This window comes from Scyliorhinus torazame, chromosome 4, assembly GCF_047496885.1.
Source record: "Scyliorhinus torazame isolate Kashiwa2021f chromosome 4, sScyTor2.1, whole genome shotgun sequence".
NCBI lineage: Eukaryota > Metazoa > Chordata > Chondrichthyes > Carcharhiniformes > Scyliorhinidae > Scyliorhinus > Scyliorhinus torazame.
The window spans coordinates 215,460,069-215,478,802 of record NC_092710.1 but is presented as its reverse complement, the minus strand read 5'-3'; the positions used below and the strand labels follow the sequence as shown (position 1 = coordinate 215,478,802).

The window sequence follows — 18,734 nt, the reverse complement described above, 5'->3', positions numbered from 1 at the left end:
AGTGTTGGAAAATCCCGCCGACAGCGGGTGAAATCATAGGGCGACCCTCTTTAACAAATTATTTTCTCTCCACGTGATTCACATCGTGCTCTGATTTGCTTGCCACGGGAAAATTTAATCTCTAATTCGTGGGGCACTCCTTTTAAACACCACCACAGCACGCCCCTGCATTTGTTTGAAGTCCAGTCGGTGTCAGTGGATGGCTCCCAGGAAGACGGCACCAAGATTTTTAGAGGGAGCCCCCCAGCAAACCCCTGAAAGGTGTGGAGCAGAGGCGTGACCTCAAACAAGGTCATCACCCCTGCCTGGGAGGCAGTGGCCATGATAACGAGTGCCAGCTCGCTCCAAAAGAGGATGGCGCAACAGTGTTGGAAGAAGATGAATGACTTTCTTTGTACTTTCAGTGTAAGTCTGCCTCCTAATGACTTCTGCTGCATCCCTTCATACACCCTTCCACCGCCATGGTGATCTGTCTCCCAGACACCTCACTGATTCCCAACACGTGACATGTCTCAATGATCATGGTCCCCCCAGTAGATAATCTGCTCCTCACATCCCCACTCTCACTCACTTGCCACGCATGTCAGCCTACATCACATCTTGCCCAGCAGGACTCATAAGATCAAAAGACATAGGAGCAGAATTAAACCACTCGGCCCATCGAGTCTGCTCCGCCATTCAATCATGGCTGATATTTTCCTCCCGCTGACACTCTCCCTGTATGTCATAGAATCATAGAAATTACAGTGCAGAAGGAGGCCATTCGGCCCATCGAGTCTGCACTGGCTCTTGGAAAGAGCACCCTACCAAGGTCCACACCTCCATCCTATCCCCATAACACAGTAGCCTCACCCAACACTAAGGGCAATTTTGGACACTAGCCAATCCACCTACCCTGCACATCTTTGGACTGTGGGAGGAAACCGGAGCACCCAGAGGAAACCCACGCAGACACGGGGAGAATGTGCAGACTCCGCACAGACAGTGACTCAAGCCGGGAATCGAACCTGGGACCCTGGAGCTGTGAAGCAATTGTGCTATCCACAATGCTACCGTGCTGCCTCATATTGCAGGACAGAGTCCAGCACAACCGGTATGAGTGGGCACATCCTGCTGGAGTCATGCCCTAACTGAGGTGGCTATTTCCCTATGAGGAGATAGCGTTTGAGCTGGCAGGTGAGGAGCAGGACCGTACCTGTGCAGCAGGCGAGCTGGAGACACCAAACAAAAGTGAGAATCCTCAACATATGCAGCCATGGTGCAAGCCTCACATGAGTTAACTTTCTCCCATCAGTCTGCGCCTGTGTGCCATCTCGCTTGCCTTGCAGGTCAATCATTCAACCAGCCCAGAGCATCCTCGCGCCCTTTGGAGACGACGGAGCAAAGAAGCTCAGAGGAAAACATCTCTGAGACAAGCATTGAAGAGGCCTCACCGCTCTCACCAGCACAGATACTCACACCTCGGTGGGATTAATTAGTAAACATACTTCTGGGTCACTCACTGGTGAGCATATCATGGCTGAAGATCTACCGCAGGCCGTGGAAGGAAACTCTCAGGGATCTGGCTCTTGGAGGTCGATGATGTGCCCCTGGGTCCGGTCATCCCAGAGCTGCTGGAACTGCAAAGGCAGAGTCACTAGCATCAGGAAGAGATGACAGCGTCCCTCCTCAGGGATCGACTGGAGGAATCCCACCTCTTTCTGTCCGAGGAGATGGTGCCGTCACTCCAACGAGGGCAACAATGAGGTTGGCATACACAGTCGAGACATTAGTGCAGGATGTGCATTCCATGGCAGGGGATATCCGATCCATGGTTCAGCTCATGACCTCCACAGCTGACAGCATGAGCCCCATGGTGCAGCACTTCAACTGAATAGTGCAGGCACTGATGGGGATCTACGGGTGTCTGCGGGCGAAGGGACTTCTGGATCTCACTCCAGCTGGCCCTCTATTACATAGAGGATACCAGGAACCCCTGGGCACCCAAAGGAAAGAGGATAGGCAGGAGTGCAGACCGGAGCCTTCCATCCATCGTCGGCCAGTAGCACAGGGGCTGCTGATAGACACAGTGTCTTTTTTCCAATGAGTAGAAGGGAGAGCCATGGTCTAGCTCCTTAAGGAACCAGATCTACAACCTCATGTATGCGTTGTGGGACCCGATGAGTTGCAGGTTTCTCAGCGCGCACTTCTTCTCTTCATAAGCCAGCCACAGGGCCGGGTCCTCATATGGCTGACTGAGACATGACTCTAGGTCAAGCACCTCCATCTCCAACTCCTCCACCCTGGATTTTCGCCTCTTTGTCGACTCCCTTGCAAACTCCTGACAGAAGACACGGATGCGAGTCATGCCCCTGTCCCACCATAGCCTTGAGGAGGGGAAACCTCCCCACTTCCTTCTCCTGCCGGCTCAGAAGTGATGAAACAAGTGCAGATACCGCTTGTTTTCCAGCAGCAGGTTGATAAAGTGCCAATATCCGGACCCTGCCTGAGCGCAAGACGGAGCCAGCGCCACCCACGGAGCCAGCGCCACCCACACCGGACGGTGGTCCAAGCACGGCACCTGCTACAGGGAATGCAGGGCAAGTGCGCCATTGACATTACACATGCCTCTATCGTCATATTGGGGTGGATGTAGCATTTCACCACTAGTTTTTTTGTTACAAATTTGAAGGTTGATGAGGCTGTAGGAGTATTGGAGGCCTGAGGAGCCTCCACTCCCACATATTCCTGGAGGGCCCCTTCACTGGCGAAGATGGTATTATCATTAGATGGTGCTACACCCACCCTGGATGATTAATGATCTGTTTGATTATGAAGGTGCGGGAGAGCAAGAAGTTAAAGAACCCTCCCCGGCGTGGAAAATAATGTTGGGGAAAGGGAGGGAGGCACAGGAAGAAGAACAAAGGTTAGGGCATAGGATAAATAATTGCGCCTGTATTGGGTGGAGAAAGATGGTGGGTGGGGTGGTGTTTGACTGCTCATCTTTCCAACAGGGTGAGGTAGCGATGATGTCTTCAGCCAGACATTCGGGATTGCCAGGCATTTATTGCATAGTGAGGCAAAAGTCTTCACTGGGCAGCTCCGGCAGGAGTGTTGGACATGAAATCTTTCACAAGATAGCAGGCCACTCACAAACCCCCCTTTATGCAATCTTCCTCTCTATCCCCTGTCAGCACAGTCCCAAACTACGCAACAACCTTCAGTCCTCTCCCTACGCACAAAGTCTCAGACACCAACCTCTTGATGAGAATTGTGATGCAGTCCTCAATTAGACCCTGAGGGCCAGGGCCTCAATTAGACCCTGAGGGTGGCCTCTCCCCCCTGCAAGCAAGTTCTTCTTGCTGTAAATTCAGTTTCTTGCAGAATAAAGTCCAAGAGTAACACTTCCAGCTCCTACTCCCCAGGAAAAAAGGCAGTGCAGCACCAGCAAAAACTGAAGCACCTCCAGATAATCTCAATCCAAGGACTTCTGAAGGGTGAAGAATTGTATGCCAATCAGTGGCACACTCATTCATTGTAATTGTTAGGATACCGGGCCAGACCCCAACATTTGTTAGGATACCGGACAAGATACCAAAAAATTGTTTTAAATTTGTAAAACTGAAGAAAGAACACTTTACCCCAGGAGTGAATACTCTGGTCAAAAGGTATTTTTAATGTTAAAACAAACTTTAATTTAAACACAGAATTAACCACATGAACATCAAAGAAATAGCTTTACAATTATCAGTTAAACAGTTCTTAAATAAAAGAACAAACTTTAACTTAGTACCTACACCTACCACTAATTTTAATGAAGCAACCCAATACAGTTCAAATGCCACTTATAAATAAAGTTAAGAAAGCAGGTTACTTGCTTAGCTGTGTAGAGACTTTTGGAGAGAGTTCCTTTCACGAGCAGATCCAGTACACTTCTGCCCAACATAACAGCATTTGGCAAAACTGCTGTTAAACATAAAATCCTAAAACAGACTGTAAAACTACAGCCAGACCTGTCTCCTCCCATTTATTATATCATCTGTAACCCACAAAGTTCCATGACCTGCTTAGCTAGGAGTAAACACCATTCCCTCATAATTATCTACACTCCAGGGAATCTCCAAAAGTCAAAACAGGATTCCATTGGCCTTTTATCTGTAACCAAGTAAGTGGTTGGAATCAATCATTATCTTGGGCGGGATTCTCCCCTACCCGGCGGGGCGGGGGTCCCGGCGGGACGAAGTGGCATGAATCCTCCGCACCTTCAGGGGCTAGGCCCGCCCCGGAGTGGTTTGCGCCCCGCCGGCCAGCGGGAAAGGGGCTTGGCGCCGTGCCAACCGGCGCCGAAGGGCCTCTGCCGGCCGGCGGCAGTTGGCACATGCGCGAGAGCGCCAGCGCATTCTGGTGTCATCCCCGCGCATGTGCAGAGGGTTTTGTTTCAGCACCGGAAATGGCAGACCAGTACAGCCTCCGGTGCGGAAAGATAGAATGCCCCCACAGCACAGGCCCGCCCGTGGATCGGTGGGGCCCGACGCGGGCCAGGCCACTGCGGGGGCACCTCCCGGGGCCAGATCCCCCCGCGCCCCCCCAAGAACCCCGGAGCCCGCCCGCGCCGCCAGCTCCCACCGGTAAGGGACCTACTCCAATTTACGCCGGCGGGACTGGCAAAAGACAGACGGGACTTCGGCCCATCGCGGGCCGGAGAATTCGGGCAGCCCCAGCGCCCATTGTGTCGCACCGGATCCCGCCATTCTCCGAGGCAGGCGGCGCGTCACGCCACGCCGATTTTTGGGGGGCCAGAGAATTAGCAGGACGGCAGGGGCAGGATTCACGCCGACCCCCAGCGATTCTCCGACCCAGCGGGGGGTTGGAGAATCCCGCCCCTTATATTTTACAACTCTTTATTTACAGCCTTAGCAGACATACTGCCTGTATGTATTTTAAACCAGCGTTTTAAATAACATTACTGCAACAGAATATAAAATATATAAAAAGTTCTACATTCATCAGACAATGCTGACTTAATTGGCACAATTGACTCATCAAGGAAGGGTCAGGGAGCCCATACGGCAACTGGATTCCTTTTGTGGCACACGAAGTACACCTGATTTGTGTGAAGACTGTAATTAGCATGTCAGCTTCATCCTTAGAGGGCACCCTCATTCCCCCAGCTCACATGGGCTGTGGATTAAACAAGCCTTCCAAATGAACAGCCAGCCCCCCAAGCACTAATCCCTGACAGCCCGCTCGCCATAACCAGTGGCTTTGAATTTCCATACAGCTTGTGTCCTCTGGCTTCACAGTGCTGCCTGATTATGGGGGTTTATTCTTACTGCAGTCATCCTCCCCAATGTCTGAAGGTCTTCAGGCCTCATGATGCTTCTCGGAGTACCCCACTCTGCCCATGCAGCTTGCCCTCTCATGGGTTCCCACCCAGGGACCTCACTGTCACCCCCAGTGCTGACCCTATGGGTTCACCTGCTCCAACTCACTTTCCAGCTGCCATTCTGGAAGGGCAATCTCTCAGCAATTATAAAACCACAACTCCAAAAAGGAGGACACAGGGAGCGCTGCCTGCATACCAGCCACCAGACCCTTTTACACATCGAGGCTTCCAGCCATGAAGGGCCACTTAGGCCTGCGAGTGACCCACCCACCCGAGATGTTAAGACTGAACGCTTCCAACAGGCCACAGTTGAACTTATCTGGCTTCCCTGCGTCCACTCTGGTGCCCCCTCTGCGACTGGCACCCTGGATGGTCATAGCGCCTTGAGCATTCACCACTGATATTCACCTCAGAGGTGAGGTCACGAGGTTCTTGTTTTTATACAGTTGTAAACCCTGCCGGTGTGACGTCACGCCAACAACTAAAGAATATTCAGAGCCAGTTGAGGTCCCGGAGGGAGGGCTTGCGAATGATATTAGAGTGTATTAAAATGAGATTCCCGGCCTCCGTGGGAGATGTCTCATTACGCCGCTGGCAAGGGGCCTGGAAAGTCGGAAATCACAATCTCCCCGGAGAGAATCGAGTTTTCCGATTCTTGCTGAATTTTCTGCCCGCGTCACCATTCCCATTGACTGCTAACACGGGCTCACAATAGCCCTCATGATTTATTTGTCAGCAATGTTGTTATAATTGTTGAAATAAACTGCACTTTTGTTATTGGATATGCCTTCAGCACAATGCCTTTTCTTCTTTCAAATTGATCTTTCAAACTTTGTGTTTGTATCGGACAGATCTTTCAGCATAGTCTTCTTCCTGTACCTGTTTCTGGAACATTCTGACCGGTTTGCCATAGTTTTTGTTGTCCTCCTGAAAGTATCAAACTGTTCACGTGCAAAATGTCTTGTTGCAGAAGCTTAACCATGCTGCAAAGGCTTCCAGTCAGAATAATACGTTGCCCTTCTATTGGTTGGCCAGTTTTGACAAAGAGTCATCCAGACTCGAAACATTAGCTTCCTTCTCTCTCCACAGATGTTGGCAGACCTATTGAGATTGTCCAGTATTTCCTGTTGTTGTCGCAAATTAAACACTAATGTTTTAACTAGGTTTGGGAGGAATATCAGTTAACAATGCAGTACACCTGTTAGCAGTACACCTATTGGGCACAACCGTATCACAAGAAGCTGTACGATCACCCAGTAAATAATCAACCTCCTGTCAATTCTTCAGCAACTGACCAATTTGCCTCGCTAAAGCAACGAATCCTTCTTTACAACAGTTCTGATATCTTTCTTTCCAAGGTGGTCAGTATACTTTGTTGCTGGGTTCATACTGTGTACTGTAAATCCATCTCGGGCTACAATTTTCCGTCTTTTAAACTTCTTTCAATAATTTTGTATTCTTTTTGGATGCTACGAATTCCATTAGATCATTATCAGCATATTCTTCACCTGGTCTCACACACTTCAGAATCACAAGATAATTTTGTAATCGAAGTCCCTGAAATTACTGGTTTACAAATTGTTTCTTGATGAATTAAAGACTATTCTATCCAATACAAAACATCACTTCTTGTGATTTCGATCCTGTGCATTTTAAAAGAAGACAGACTTTGATACCATCAATCAACATCTGTTTGTGCCACTTTTCTCTCAGTTTTCAAATGATTTAAGTTAGCTAAACAGACAGTTTGGCTTAGTGTTATTTATTGAGACATGAATTTGCACCCAAAATAACAGAACTTTGAAGTATGCCTTGGTTTCAATTTATTTGATGACCCTGAGCCTCTTGCTAAACATTCCATAGCCTGAAAGTGTTGTTTTCTATCACAGACCAATGACTCTGTTTATCTGGGAAAAAATAAACAGCCTGCAGCTTTTAACAGGTTACTTTAGTTCAAAAAGCCCTTCGGCTTTTGCAATTCGTGTTGGTGTTCAGTTTCATTCTGCATTTAATTTAAACTATTGATGCAGCCGCTAAGTTGAATGGCTTTGGAAAATCTCATCCACAAATTTTATTTGAAAATATGTAGCAGTATTTTAAATTTTAAGTTCCCAAATGTGCTAGTTTCCAGCGAGTCTCAGCTCCAGTTCCCGGCTGTTCCAATATTGGTGGGTGGGTTTTTTTTTCTCCTGATTATTTACATTTATCGAGATCTGTATTCTAGTTTCCTAATATTATAATAGTAGTTCCTTTCAAATGTTCATAGGTTGCGGAATGGATCCCGTCTTGTAGCAGCAATTTGTTTTCAGGGGTTTGATTTCGAATAATCTGAATTCAGGATCGGGGGAGGTTACAGAATTGAAACTATTGCAAATACCCATTCCATGAATCCTGGATCTGATGGTTTTAGTGCTGGAGCACAGTAAATATTGCAGTGCAGATTCCTGGACACAGTAATAAAAAATGACAAAACATGATCCTGTCAGGATATGCAAACATGCAACCAATGAACACTCAGAATAGGACCCAACCAATGGGCAGTTAGGACACTCAGAGGTGGCATCACCACAAGGGGGCATGACATAAACACTATAAAAGGGATGAGGCACTCACACCCTGCCTCTTTCCACAGACAGACATCTAGAGAGTTAGACAGGGTTGATCAGCAGCATCACACCCCAGCACGTGGCTTAGAGCAAGCTGGTCCAGTTAGACTGAGTTACTACAGTTAGATTAGCAGAGAGTCGTACTCATTTGAGAACTGTGTTAATAGTTCAATAAACACGTTGAACTTGTTGTGTTATGTAATTTGAAATAACACAAGCTGCCACTTGATGCAGTTTTGAGTAAAAGATACTCCAGACTTTCAAGTGAGTTCACTGTGTTTTATTGAACTATTAGCACAGTTCTCAATGAGTTCGACTCTCTGCTAATCTAAATGTAGTCACTCAGTCTAACTGAACCAGCCTTGCTCTAATCCACGTGTTGGAGTGTGATGCTGAGGATGCACCCTGTCTCACTCTGTAGATGTTGGTCTGTGGAAAGAGGCGTGGTGTGAGTGCCTCATCCCTTTTATCATGAGATACCACCCCTGAGTGTCCTGACTGCTCATTGGTCACGTCCTATTCTATGTGTTCATTAGCTGCAGGTTTGCATATCATGACATCTCCCTTTTTTTAAATGTTGTTGGCGTATGTGAATGTATTTACATGTGAATGAGTCTGTCTAACGTGACTGATGGAGGACAACAGAACAGAGCAAACCAAACAAATGTTCACAAGTCCAGTCTCTGAGGCTTGCGTCTGATCCTGGTCGACCACCGGAGAGGTGGCGGAGGGGACGACGGCACCTTGTTAGGCGTGATGAAAGCCTGACTGGTGGCTTCATGGAGTGAGGTATCAGGAGGTGGCAATTCAACATATGGAAATGGATGAGAAAGTGGTTGCGGGCAGGCAACTTTGCGCAGTGCCCGTCGATTCCTTGGCATGATGGAGCTATCAGTCATACGTACAACATAAGAGCGGGGTGCGGCTTGTCGAACAACGATAGCGGTTCCAGCCAGCGCAGAGCAAGGAGACGCTCCAACAGCATGACATTGTGACCTTCCCGTGGTCCAAGGTTGGTATCGACCTCTTTCATGCGAATGGTCGCGACTACGTATTGATCATCGACTATTTCTCGAATTACCCTGAGGTGCTGAAGCTCCCGAAACTCACCTCTCAGACCGTCATCAAAGCCTGTAAGGAAACATTCTCAAGGCATGGGGCAAACCACCCACCATCCGGTTTCTGGATCCTGACAGTGTCTGCCGGGGATAGCACAGCCAGATCGGTGGCATGGACATCATAGCACTGCTTTTGACGGTCTCTGAGCTGCTGCATCTTCTGCAGTACCGGGAGGTGATCCAGGTTGGGCAGGTGTATGGCTGGAAGCGTCGTCCACAGGTCCCTGTTCATCAGGAGTTGAGGCGGCGACATGCCAGTGGACAATGCAGTCGCCCTGTACGCGAGCTGTGCAAGGTGTATGTCGGAAGCAGAGTCCCCGGCCTTGCAGATGAGCTGTTTCACAATGTGCACTCCTTTCTCGACTTTTTCATTTGGACTGCGGATAGTGAGGATTGGAAGTGACATGCTGGAAATTGTATGACCTGGCAAACGTGGACCATTCTCGACTGTTAAAGCACGGGCCATTGTCGCTCATGACGGTGATTGGAATGCCATGCCTTGAGAATGTCTCCTTACAGGCTTGGATGACGGTCCGAGAGGTGAGGTCCGGGAGCTTCAGCTCCTCAGGGTAATTCGAGAAATAGTCGATGATCAATACGTAGTCGCGACCATTCGCATGAAAGAGGTCGACACCAAGCTTGGACCACGGAGAGGTCACGATGTCATGCTGTTGGAGCGTCTCGTTGCTTGGCGCTGGCTGGAACCGCTGACAGGTAGCACAGTTCAGGACCATGTTCGTGATGTCCTGGCTGATGCCGGGCCAGTAGACAGCTTGCCGGGCTCTGCGTCTGCACTTCTCGATGCCCAAGTGTCCCTCATGAATCTGGCGCAGCACCCAGCTCTGGAGACTGAGCGGAATAACAATCCGGTCCAGCTTGAGGAGGATATCATCAATCACCGTCAGGTCGTCCTTCACATTGTTAAATTGTGGGCACTGCCCTTTCTGCCAGCCATTGGTGAGGGTGTGGATGATGCCCTGCAAGAGGGGGTCCTTGGCTGTCGCATTACGGATGAGAACTACCTTCTCATCTGTCGCCGAGAGAGTGCCAGCACACAGCTGCACCTGCAATTCGATGTGCTGGATGATCTCCAGCGGCTCACTGGGCGAGGTGACAGAGCGGGACAATGCATCAGCGATGATGAGCTCCTTGCCAGGTGTGTACACCAAGTTGAAGTCATACCGCCTAAGTTTAAACAAGGTTCTCTGCAACCGAGGCATCATGTCGTTGAGGTCCTTGTGGATGATGTGGACCAGAGGCCTATGATCCATCTCGACAGTGAATGTCGGCAAGCTGTAGACATAATCATGAAATTTGAGGATGCCAGTGAGAAGACCCAAGCACTCCTTCTCAATCTGTGCATATCAGGTTTCAGTGGGCATCATCGCCCTTGATGCATAGGCTACTGGTGCCCAGGATGATGTGTCATCTCGTTGAAGCAACACCGCACCGATGCCATCCTGACTCGCATCTGTGGATATCTTTGTCTCCTGGTCCGGGTCGAAGAATGCCAGGACTGGTGCACTGGTCAGTTTGGCTTTCAGCTCCAGCCACTCTGTCTGGTGTGCCGCCTTCCACTCAAAGGCAGTTGACTTTTTCACCAGGTTGCGTAGGACCGTGGTGTGTGTGGCCATGTTTGGAATGAACTTGCCCAGAAAATTGACCATACTAAAGAAGCGCAGCACCGCCCTTTTGTCCTCTGGGACCTTCATCGCCTTGATGGCCTTGATTTTGTCTGTGTCCGGGCGCACACCATACTGGGAGATCTGGTCGCCTAGGAACTTGAGCGCGATGTGCCAAAACAACGTTTGGACCTGTTTAACTTTAGGCCGTTGGCATGTACACGGCGAAATACCTACTGGAGACGGGACACATGTTCTTCAGGGGTTGTGGACCATATGATGATGTCATCCACGTACACACAAACCCCTTCAATGCCTTCCATCATCTAGTCCATGATGCGATGGAATATCTCCAATGCCGAGATGATGCCAAATGGCATGCGATTGTAGCAGTATCAGCCAAAAGGCGCGTAGATGGTGCAGAGCCTTCTGCTGGACTCTTCCAGTTGGATTTGACAAATTCCCTGTGATGCATCCAATTTGGTGAAGAAGCGCGCGTGTGCTATCTCTTCGTGAGTTCCTCCTGCTTCGGGATGGGGTAGTGTTCCCGCATGATATTCTTTTGAGATCCTTGGGATCAATGCAGATGCGCAGGTCCCTCGAAGGCTTCTTTACGCACACCATCGAGCTGACACAGTCAGTCAGTTCGGTGACCTTGGATATGATGCCTTTTTGCTGAAGATCCTTGAGCTGTGCCTTCAGGCGCTCTCTCAGTAGAGCAGGGACTCATCGTGGTGCAAGGACCACTGGCTTGGCATCAGGCAGTAGCAGAATCTTGTATCGATGCGGCAGCGTGCCCATCCCGTCGAACACATCTGGATACTGGGCGAAGATGTCGTCGATGCCGGCCTGAAGATCACATGGGAGGATGTCATGGTGTAAATCCTTTGAATGAGGTTCAGCTGCTTGCAGGCGTGCGCACCTAGTAGGGATGCCCTGTCCGGCTTAACTATTTCAAAGCGTAACCGTGCTTGTGTGTGTCGGTTGGATACGTGCAGATGGCAGGATCCCAGTGCCGTGATGGCATTCTCGTTGTAATCCAGGGGCTTGCAGGCAGCTGGAAAGACCGTGGGGGGGCTTCTTAATGCGTCTGAATTCTGATTGTGAGAGGAGGTTGGCAGAGGTACCTGTGTCCAGCTTGAACTGGATGGGGCAGTGGTTGACCTTCATCCCTGCTCGCCATTTGTCCTCGGAATCCACAGCGAGGATTGATTGGACTTGTGATGTGTCTGGTGTGGCATATTCACACGTTGTAATAATGCCCACACAGCAGGCATTGTCCAGGCATTCAGCATCTGAATCCATTGCACTGCCGGGATCAGAATCCTGTAGGCATTGTTGCATACTCCGGATGCGCCAACGTCAGAATTGGCAGCGCTGGCTCCTGACTGGTGGTGCAGATGTGCACAGGGCTTCATAGTGGCCTGGCTTCCTGCAGTTTAAACAGCGTCTGCCTCTTGCAGGGCAGCGTTTCTTTAAATGGGCGGTGCCACAGTTCGAACACGTCATGACGTCGGCGTCCAAACGCTCCGTGCGTCGTTGCACGTACACAGTGCGGTTCTCAGACATCTGCACCTGCGCAGTACGGATTTCGGCCGCTTCGTTATCCCGCTCGCATCGCCGCATCGCGCATGCGTAGGGCCCCGGGAAGAGCACGCAAAATGGCCACTTATGTCAATGTTGAGGCGCTGCATCCGGGAGATGGTCTGTACACTCTCCGCCTCGTGGGAGGCTAGTTTATCGTTTTCTGCCATTTTGTACTGGGAATAGCGATTTTTAGCGTGCTCATGCACTGTGCATGTTTCAATCGCGACTGGCAGGGTCATATGCTTGATCTTCAGTAACTGTTCTCTCAGAGCATCAGAGTGAACTCCAAAAACGATTTGGTCTCTGATCATGGAGTCAGTGATATCACCGAAGTTGCTAGCAGCCTAAGGTTAGTTAAATATGAGTTGATGGATTCGCCTTTACCTTGCAATCACTGCTTGAATATGTAGCGCTCAAAGATTTTGTTGGTGTCTACCTCACAGTGGCTGTCAAACTTGTCCAGGATGGTCTGAAACTATGTCTTGTCCTGGTCTTCGGCGAAGTGAAAGGAGTTGAATATTTCCGAGGCGTGATCACCCACTGTGGTGAGGAAAAGAGCTATCTTCCGTGCATCAGAAGCACCATTGAGGTCTGATGCTTCGACGTAAAGCTGAAATTTCTGCTTGAATGTCCGCCAGTTGGCACTGAGATTGCCAGAGGTCCTCAGCTGGTGAGGAGCCTGAATCTTTTCCATTGTGCCGATATACATTCGCTGGTCGTCACGGATCTTGCTGAGTTGAACTAACTAGATCGAACAGACTCCTGGTATCATGTTGTGTTATGTAATTTGGAATAACACAAGCTGCCACTTGATGCAGTTTTGAGTAAAAGATGCTCCAGACTTTGAAGTGAGTTCAATGTGTTTTATTGAACTATTCGCACAGTTCTCAATGAGTTCGACTCTCTGGTAATCTAAATGTAGTAACACAGTCTAACTGAACCAGCCTAGCTCTGAGCCACATGCTGGGGTGTGATGCTGAGGATACACCCTGTCTCACTCTGTCGATGTTGGTCTGTGGAAAGAGGCGACGTGTGAGTGTCTCATCCCTTTTATAGTGAGATACCACCCCCAAGTGTCCTGACTACTCATTGGTCGTGTCCTATTCTATGTGTTCATTAGCTGCATATTTGCATGTAGCACGGTAGTATTGTGGATAGCACAATTGCTTCACAGCTCCAGGGTCCCAAGTTCGATTCCGTGTTGGGTTACTGTCTGTGCGGAGTCTGCATCTCCCCGTGTGTGCGTGGGTTTCTTCCGGGTGCTCCGGTTTCCTCCCACAGTCCAAAGATGTGCAAGTTAGGTGGATTGGCCATGATAAATTGCCCTTAGTGTTGGGTGGGGTTACTGGGTTATGGGGATAGGGTGAAGGTGTGGACCTTGGGCAGGGTGCTCTTTCCCAAGATCCGGTGCAGACTCGATGGGCCGAATGGCCTCCTTCTGCACTGTAAATTCTATGAAATCTATGTCATGACAGAATTCATTTCAGATTCTGGAGCATCCTTTAGTTAAGACTGCATGAAGTAGCAGCCTGTGTTATCCGAAGCAGCATAACACAACATGATGCCAGGAGTGACTGTTCAATCTATTTAGTTCAACTCAGCAAGATCCGTGACAACCAGCTACTGAAAACAGGCACAATAGACAAGATTCAGGCTCCTCATCAGCTCAGGACCACCGGCAATCTTAGTGCCAACTGCCGATCATTCAAGCAGAAATGTCAACTATACGTGGAAGCATCTGACCTCAATGGAGCGACCGATGCTCGGAAGATAGCTCTTCTACTCACCACTGCGGGTGACCATGCGATAGACATCTTCAACTCCTTTCACTTTTCCGAAGGGCAGGACAAAACAAAGTGCCAAACCATCCTGGACAAATTCGACAGCCACTGCGAGGTGGACACCAATGAAATCTTCGAGCGCTACATCTTCAAGCAGAGGATGCAAGGTAAAGACGAATCCTTCAACTCCTATCTAAATAACCTTAGACTGCTAGCCCAATCCTGCAACTTCGGTGATATCACTGACTCCATGACAGAGACCAAATCGTTTTTGGAGTCCACTCTGATCTTCTGCGAGAGCAATTGTTGAAAATCAAGCACATGACCCTGCCAGTCGCGATTGAAACGTGTACTGTGCATGAGCACTCTAAAAATCGCTATTCACAGTACAAAACGGCAGAAAGCGAAAAACAAGCCCCCACATTGGAGACTTGTGGAGAGTGTTCAGACCATCTCCCGGATGCAGCTCCTCCACATTGACGAAAGCGGCCATTTTGCGCGCTCTTCCCGGGGCCCGACGCATGCACAATGCGATTGGGAACACGAAGCAGCCGAAAACCGCACTGCGCAGGTGCAAACGTCCGAGAACCGCACCGTGCATGCGCAAGGACACACTGAGCGTCATGACGACGTGTGCGAACTGCGGCACTGTCCATTTTTTTTAAAACTGCCCTGCAAGAGGCAAACGCTGTTTAAACTGTGGGAAACCAAATCACTATGCAGCCCTGTGCAGATCTGCACCACCAGTCAGGAGTCAGCGCTGCCAATTCCGACAGTGGAGCATCAGAAGTGTGCAACACCGAATACATGACTCTGATCCAGGCAGTGCGACGGATCCAGATGATGAATACCTTGACAACATTTACCGAGTGTACATTATTACGAAGTGCGAATGCGCCACACCGGACACATCGCGAGTCCAATCAATTCTGGCCGTGGATTCCGAGGACGAATGGCATGCAGTGATGAAGGTCAACCACTGCCCCATCCAATTCAAACTGGACACAGGTGCCTCCGCCAACCTGATTTCGCAGGTGGACTTCAAGAGAATCAAGAAGCCCCCTACAATCCTTCCAGCTGCCTGCAAACTCCTGGACTACAATGGCACCGCAATCAAGGCACTTAATCATCGATTACTTTTTGAACTATTCGGAGGTGCTGAAGCTGCCAGACCTCACCTCACGGACTGTCATCAAAGCGTGTAAAGAGACATTCTCATGGCTTGGCATCCCGAAGACCGTCATGAGCGACAATGGCCCGTACTTCCACAGTCGAGAATGGTCCACGTTTGCCAAGAGCTACAATTTCAGGCATGTCGCCTCCAGTCCGCACTATCCGCAATCCAATGGCAAAGTCGAAAAAGGGGTGCACATCATTCAGCAGCTCATCCGGAAGGCCTCGGACTCCGCTTCCGACATACACCTTGCACTACTTGCTTACCGGGTGACTCCCTTGTCCACTGGCATGTCGCCAGCTCAACTGCTGACGAACAGCGGCCTGCAGACGACACTTCCAGCCAAACCCCTGCCCAACCTTGATCACCTCCCGGTGCTACAGAAGATGCAGCACCTTCGCGACAGCCAGAAGCAGGGCTATGACGCACATGCCACTGATCTGGACGTGCTATCCCCGGCAGACACGGTCAGGGTCAAGATACCGGATGGTGGGTGGTCTGCTCCGGCTGTCGTTGTTCGACAGGCTGGGCCCAGATCCTATGTCATACATATGGTTGATGGCTCCATTGTGTGAAGGAATCGAAGGGCACTGCGAAAAGTTGCCTGCCCACAACCACTTTCCCCTCTATTTCCACATGTCAAATTGCCACCTCCAGACACCTCGAACCACGAGGCCGCCAGTCGTGCCTCCCACTCGCCTGTCAAGACACCGTCATCCCCTCCACCACCTCTCCGGCGGTCGACTAGGATCAGACGCAAGCCTCAGAGGCTGGACTTATGAGCATTTGTTTTGTTCGTTCTGTTCTGTATACCTCAGTCAGTCACATTAGAGAGACACATTCACATGTGCATACATCTGGTCTGGTTTAGCTCACTGGGCTAAATCGCTGGCTTTTAAAGCAGACCAAGGCAGGCCAGCAGCACGGTTCAATTCCCGTACCAGCCTCCCTGAACAGGTGCCGGAATGTGGCGACTAGGGGCTTTTCACAGTAACTTCATTGAACCCTACTTGTGACAATTAGTGATTTTCATTTCATTTCATTTCATCTAAGAAAAACAGGGGAGATGTCATGATATGCAAACATGCACCCAATGAACACTCAGAATAGGACTCAACCAATGGACAGTCAGGACACTCAGAATCACCACAAGGGGGCATGACATAAACACTATAAAATGGATGAGGCACTCACACCCTGCCTCTTTCCACAGACAGACATCAGCAGGGTTGATCAGCAGCATCACACTCCAGCACGTGGCTTAGAGCAAGCTGGTACAGTTAGACTGAGTTACTACAGTTAGATTAGCAGAGAGTCAAACCCATTTGAGAACTGTGTTAATCGTTCAATAAACACGTTGAACTCATTTCAGAGTCTGGAGCATCCTTTAGTTAAGACTGCATCAAGCAGCAGCCTGTGTTATCTGAAGCAGCATAATACAACAGATCCCTCATGCATCTAAAGTCTTGAGTAATTTTCATCTGGTTTCTGACTGTAACAGCTTGGATTAATTGGTCCCTGAAAAAGCAGCGATGATTTCACTCATTCCTCAGTTTGCACATGGCTGGTTGTAGCAGCCCTTTGGAATCAAATGTTTTTAAGTTCTAAGGATCATTTCAAATGTGTTGAAAATGCAATTGTGTAATCTTTTTGATGTTTACCGAATACTTGAACCTTTAAGCAATATTTCATTAGTTTACCTTGGCAATTTATCATTTTAGGTCAAAATAAACTGGCAACTGGATGCCTTAAAATCATCCTGACTTCAGACGTTTCACACCTTTTCCAAAGAATCTGGTGGTGTTGACTTCATTATACAACATGGAGCATGGCTGACCATTTTTTTTAAATGATGACCTCGTCCAGAGACTTGGGATAACAGAAGACCCAACTAAAATGCAGACATATGAAAGACTTCAACGTTTTAAAACTGCACAGTAACCAGCAACCTTCCTCCTGTGTGTTTGAACATGCTGAATAATGGGAGTTTGGTGCCTGGAAGATCAAATGGAAGTATTGGTGCCCTCTGCAGGCTAATATGAGCATCTCACTGCATAGGCCTCTTGTGTGATTCCAGATTGTCAATTATAACTGCAACTGTTCATCAACAAATTAGATTAATGGTTTGTGTTTTGAGGTAATTGTTGAATATGCATTTTTCTGGATTAGCTGCAAATGGTGGATCAAATCAGTGCCATGATTTTACTAAGGATTAGATGATGCTACCAAATGTGATTTTCACACGAGCAGCACATTTGCCTTAATACATGCAGGTCTACATATCTCTCAATAAGTTAAAAATGTAGGCTTTTTAAAAAAATAATGTCAAAACTGTTTTCCCAAATGATAACTGATGGAACCAGTGCTCTGTGATAACACTGTGGGCTGTTTAGCACAGGGCTAAATCGCTGGCTTTGAAAGCAAACCAAGGCAGGCCAGCAGCACGGTTCAATTCCCATACCAGCCTCCCCAAACAGGTGCCGGAATGTGGCGACTAGGGGCTTTTCACAGTAACTTTATTTGAAGCCTACTTGTGACAATAAGTGATTTTCATTTCATTTCATTTAGCTTTGTAGGAAATGCTTTGGATACCCCAGCTCCTCTATAAGTAGCCCACTTCACCTTTTTCTATCCCTGTGCAGAAGTAAATGTGAAGCTGTGGAAGAAATAAGCTGTGGTAGTGTATAAGAATAGTTGAAAGCCTTTGTAGGTTACATGAGAAATAGATGAAAGGCAAGAGCCAAATGAGAGTTGGTAGTTGTTTCTTAGTCCCACTGCTTCTTCTATGATTCACTAAAACTAGATACATTTTTTCTACCTAATAGTAAACAGCATATGTTTAAACACAGGGGTATATGCATATCTACATACATTGATGCCAACTCAAGGCTAGAAGTTGTATTTACTGTTATTTTTAACACACAAGTCTGTTTAAAATACTCTGTGGTGATCACCTTTTGTTATTATCTGTATAAAAGGAACATGATTTTCTTATCTGTATTAGTGCTTTGTTGGTCCCATGGTATCTGGTGAAACCAAATCTGCAGTAAAATATGTCTCAAACATATGTCTTAGCTGTACTTGTGGTTCATGATTGTGCTTTGTTTAGTAATTTGGCGGTGCTATTAAGAACTAAACTGTAGTCAAATATGTTTGTAAAAATGTTATCTACATGCCTGCTCAAACCCCCTTTATTTGACAAATGCTTAATTTTGCTGCCCAATGTTACACCCTGGACTTTTATTTCAGTGTTTCTTTCTCTGTTTATAGTCCAATAGGAGTACAGTGATTGTTTCATTCCTTAAAATATTGCCAAAGCACTTAAACTGTACCTTTTTAAATTTAAAATAGAGGTTGGATGATGTGGTGAGTAAAAGAAGTAATATAATTAATTCTCATTGATTATATTGGAACTAGTCCAAAGTTTTAGGGAAAAATTGCCCAGAAGGGAATTTACTATCTGTGCAATTACGATGTCATT

At 48.2% G+C, this 18,734-nt stretch overlaps 1 protein-coding gene across 2 annotated transcripts in view; it reads left to right on the top strand.

Annotated features, from left to right (window-relative positions):
• Nucleotides 1–18,320, top strand: part of nkain2 (sodium/potassium transporting ATPase interacting 2) — an 851,703-nt gene extending 833,383 nt beyond the window's left edge. For both annotated transcript variants that reach the window (XM_072499279.1, XM_072499278.1), the window contains one exon: nt 16,975–18,320. In XM_072499279.1, the coding sequence (XP_072355380.1) occupies nt 16,975–16,984 (10 nt within the window). In that variant the 3' untranslated portion in view covers nt 16,985–18,320. The remainder of the gene's footprint in view (nt 1–16,974) is intronic.
• The last annotated feature ends 414 nt before the right edge of the window (nt 18,321–18,734 follow it).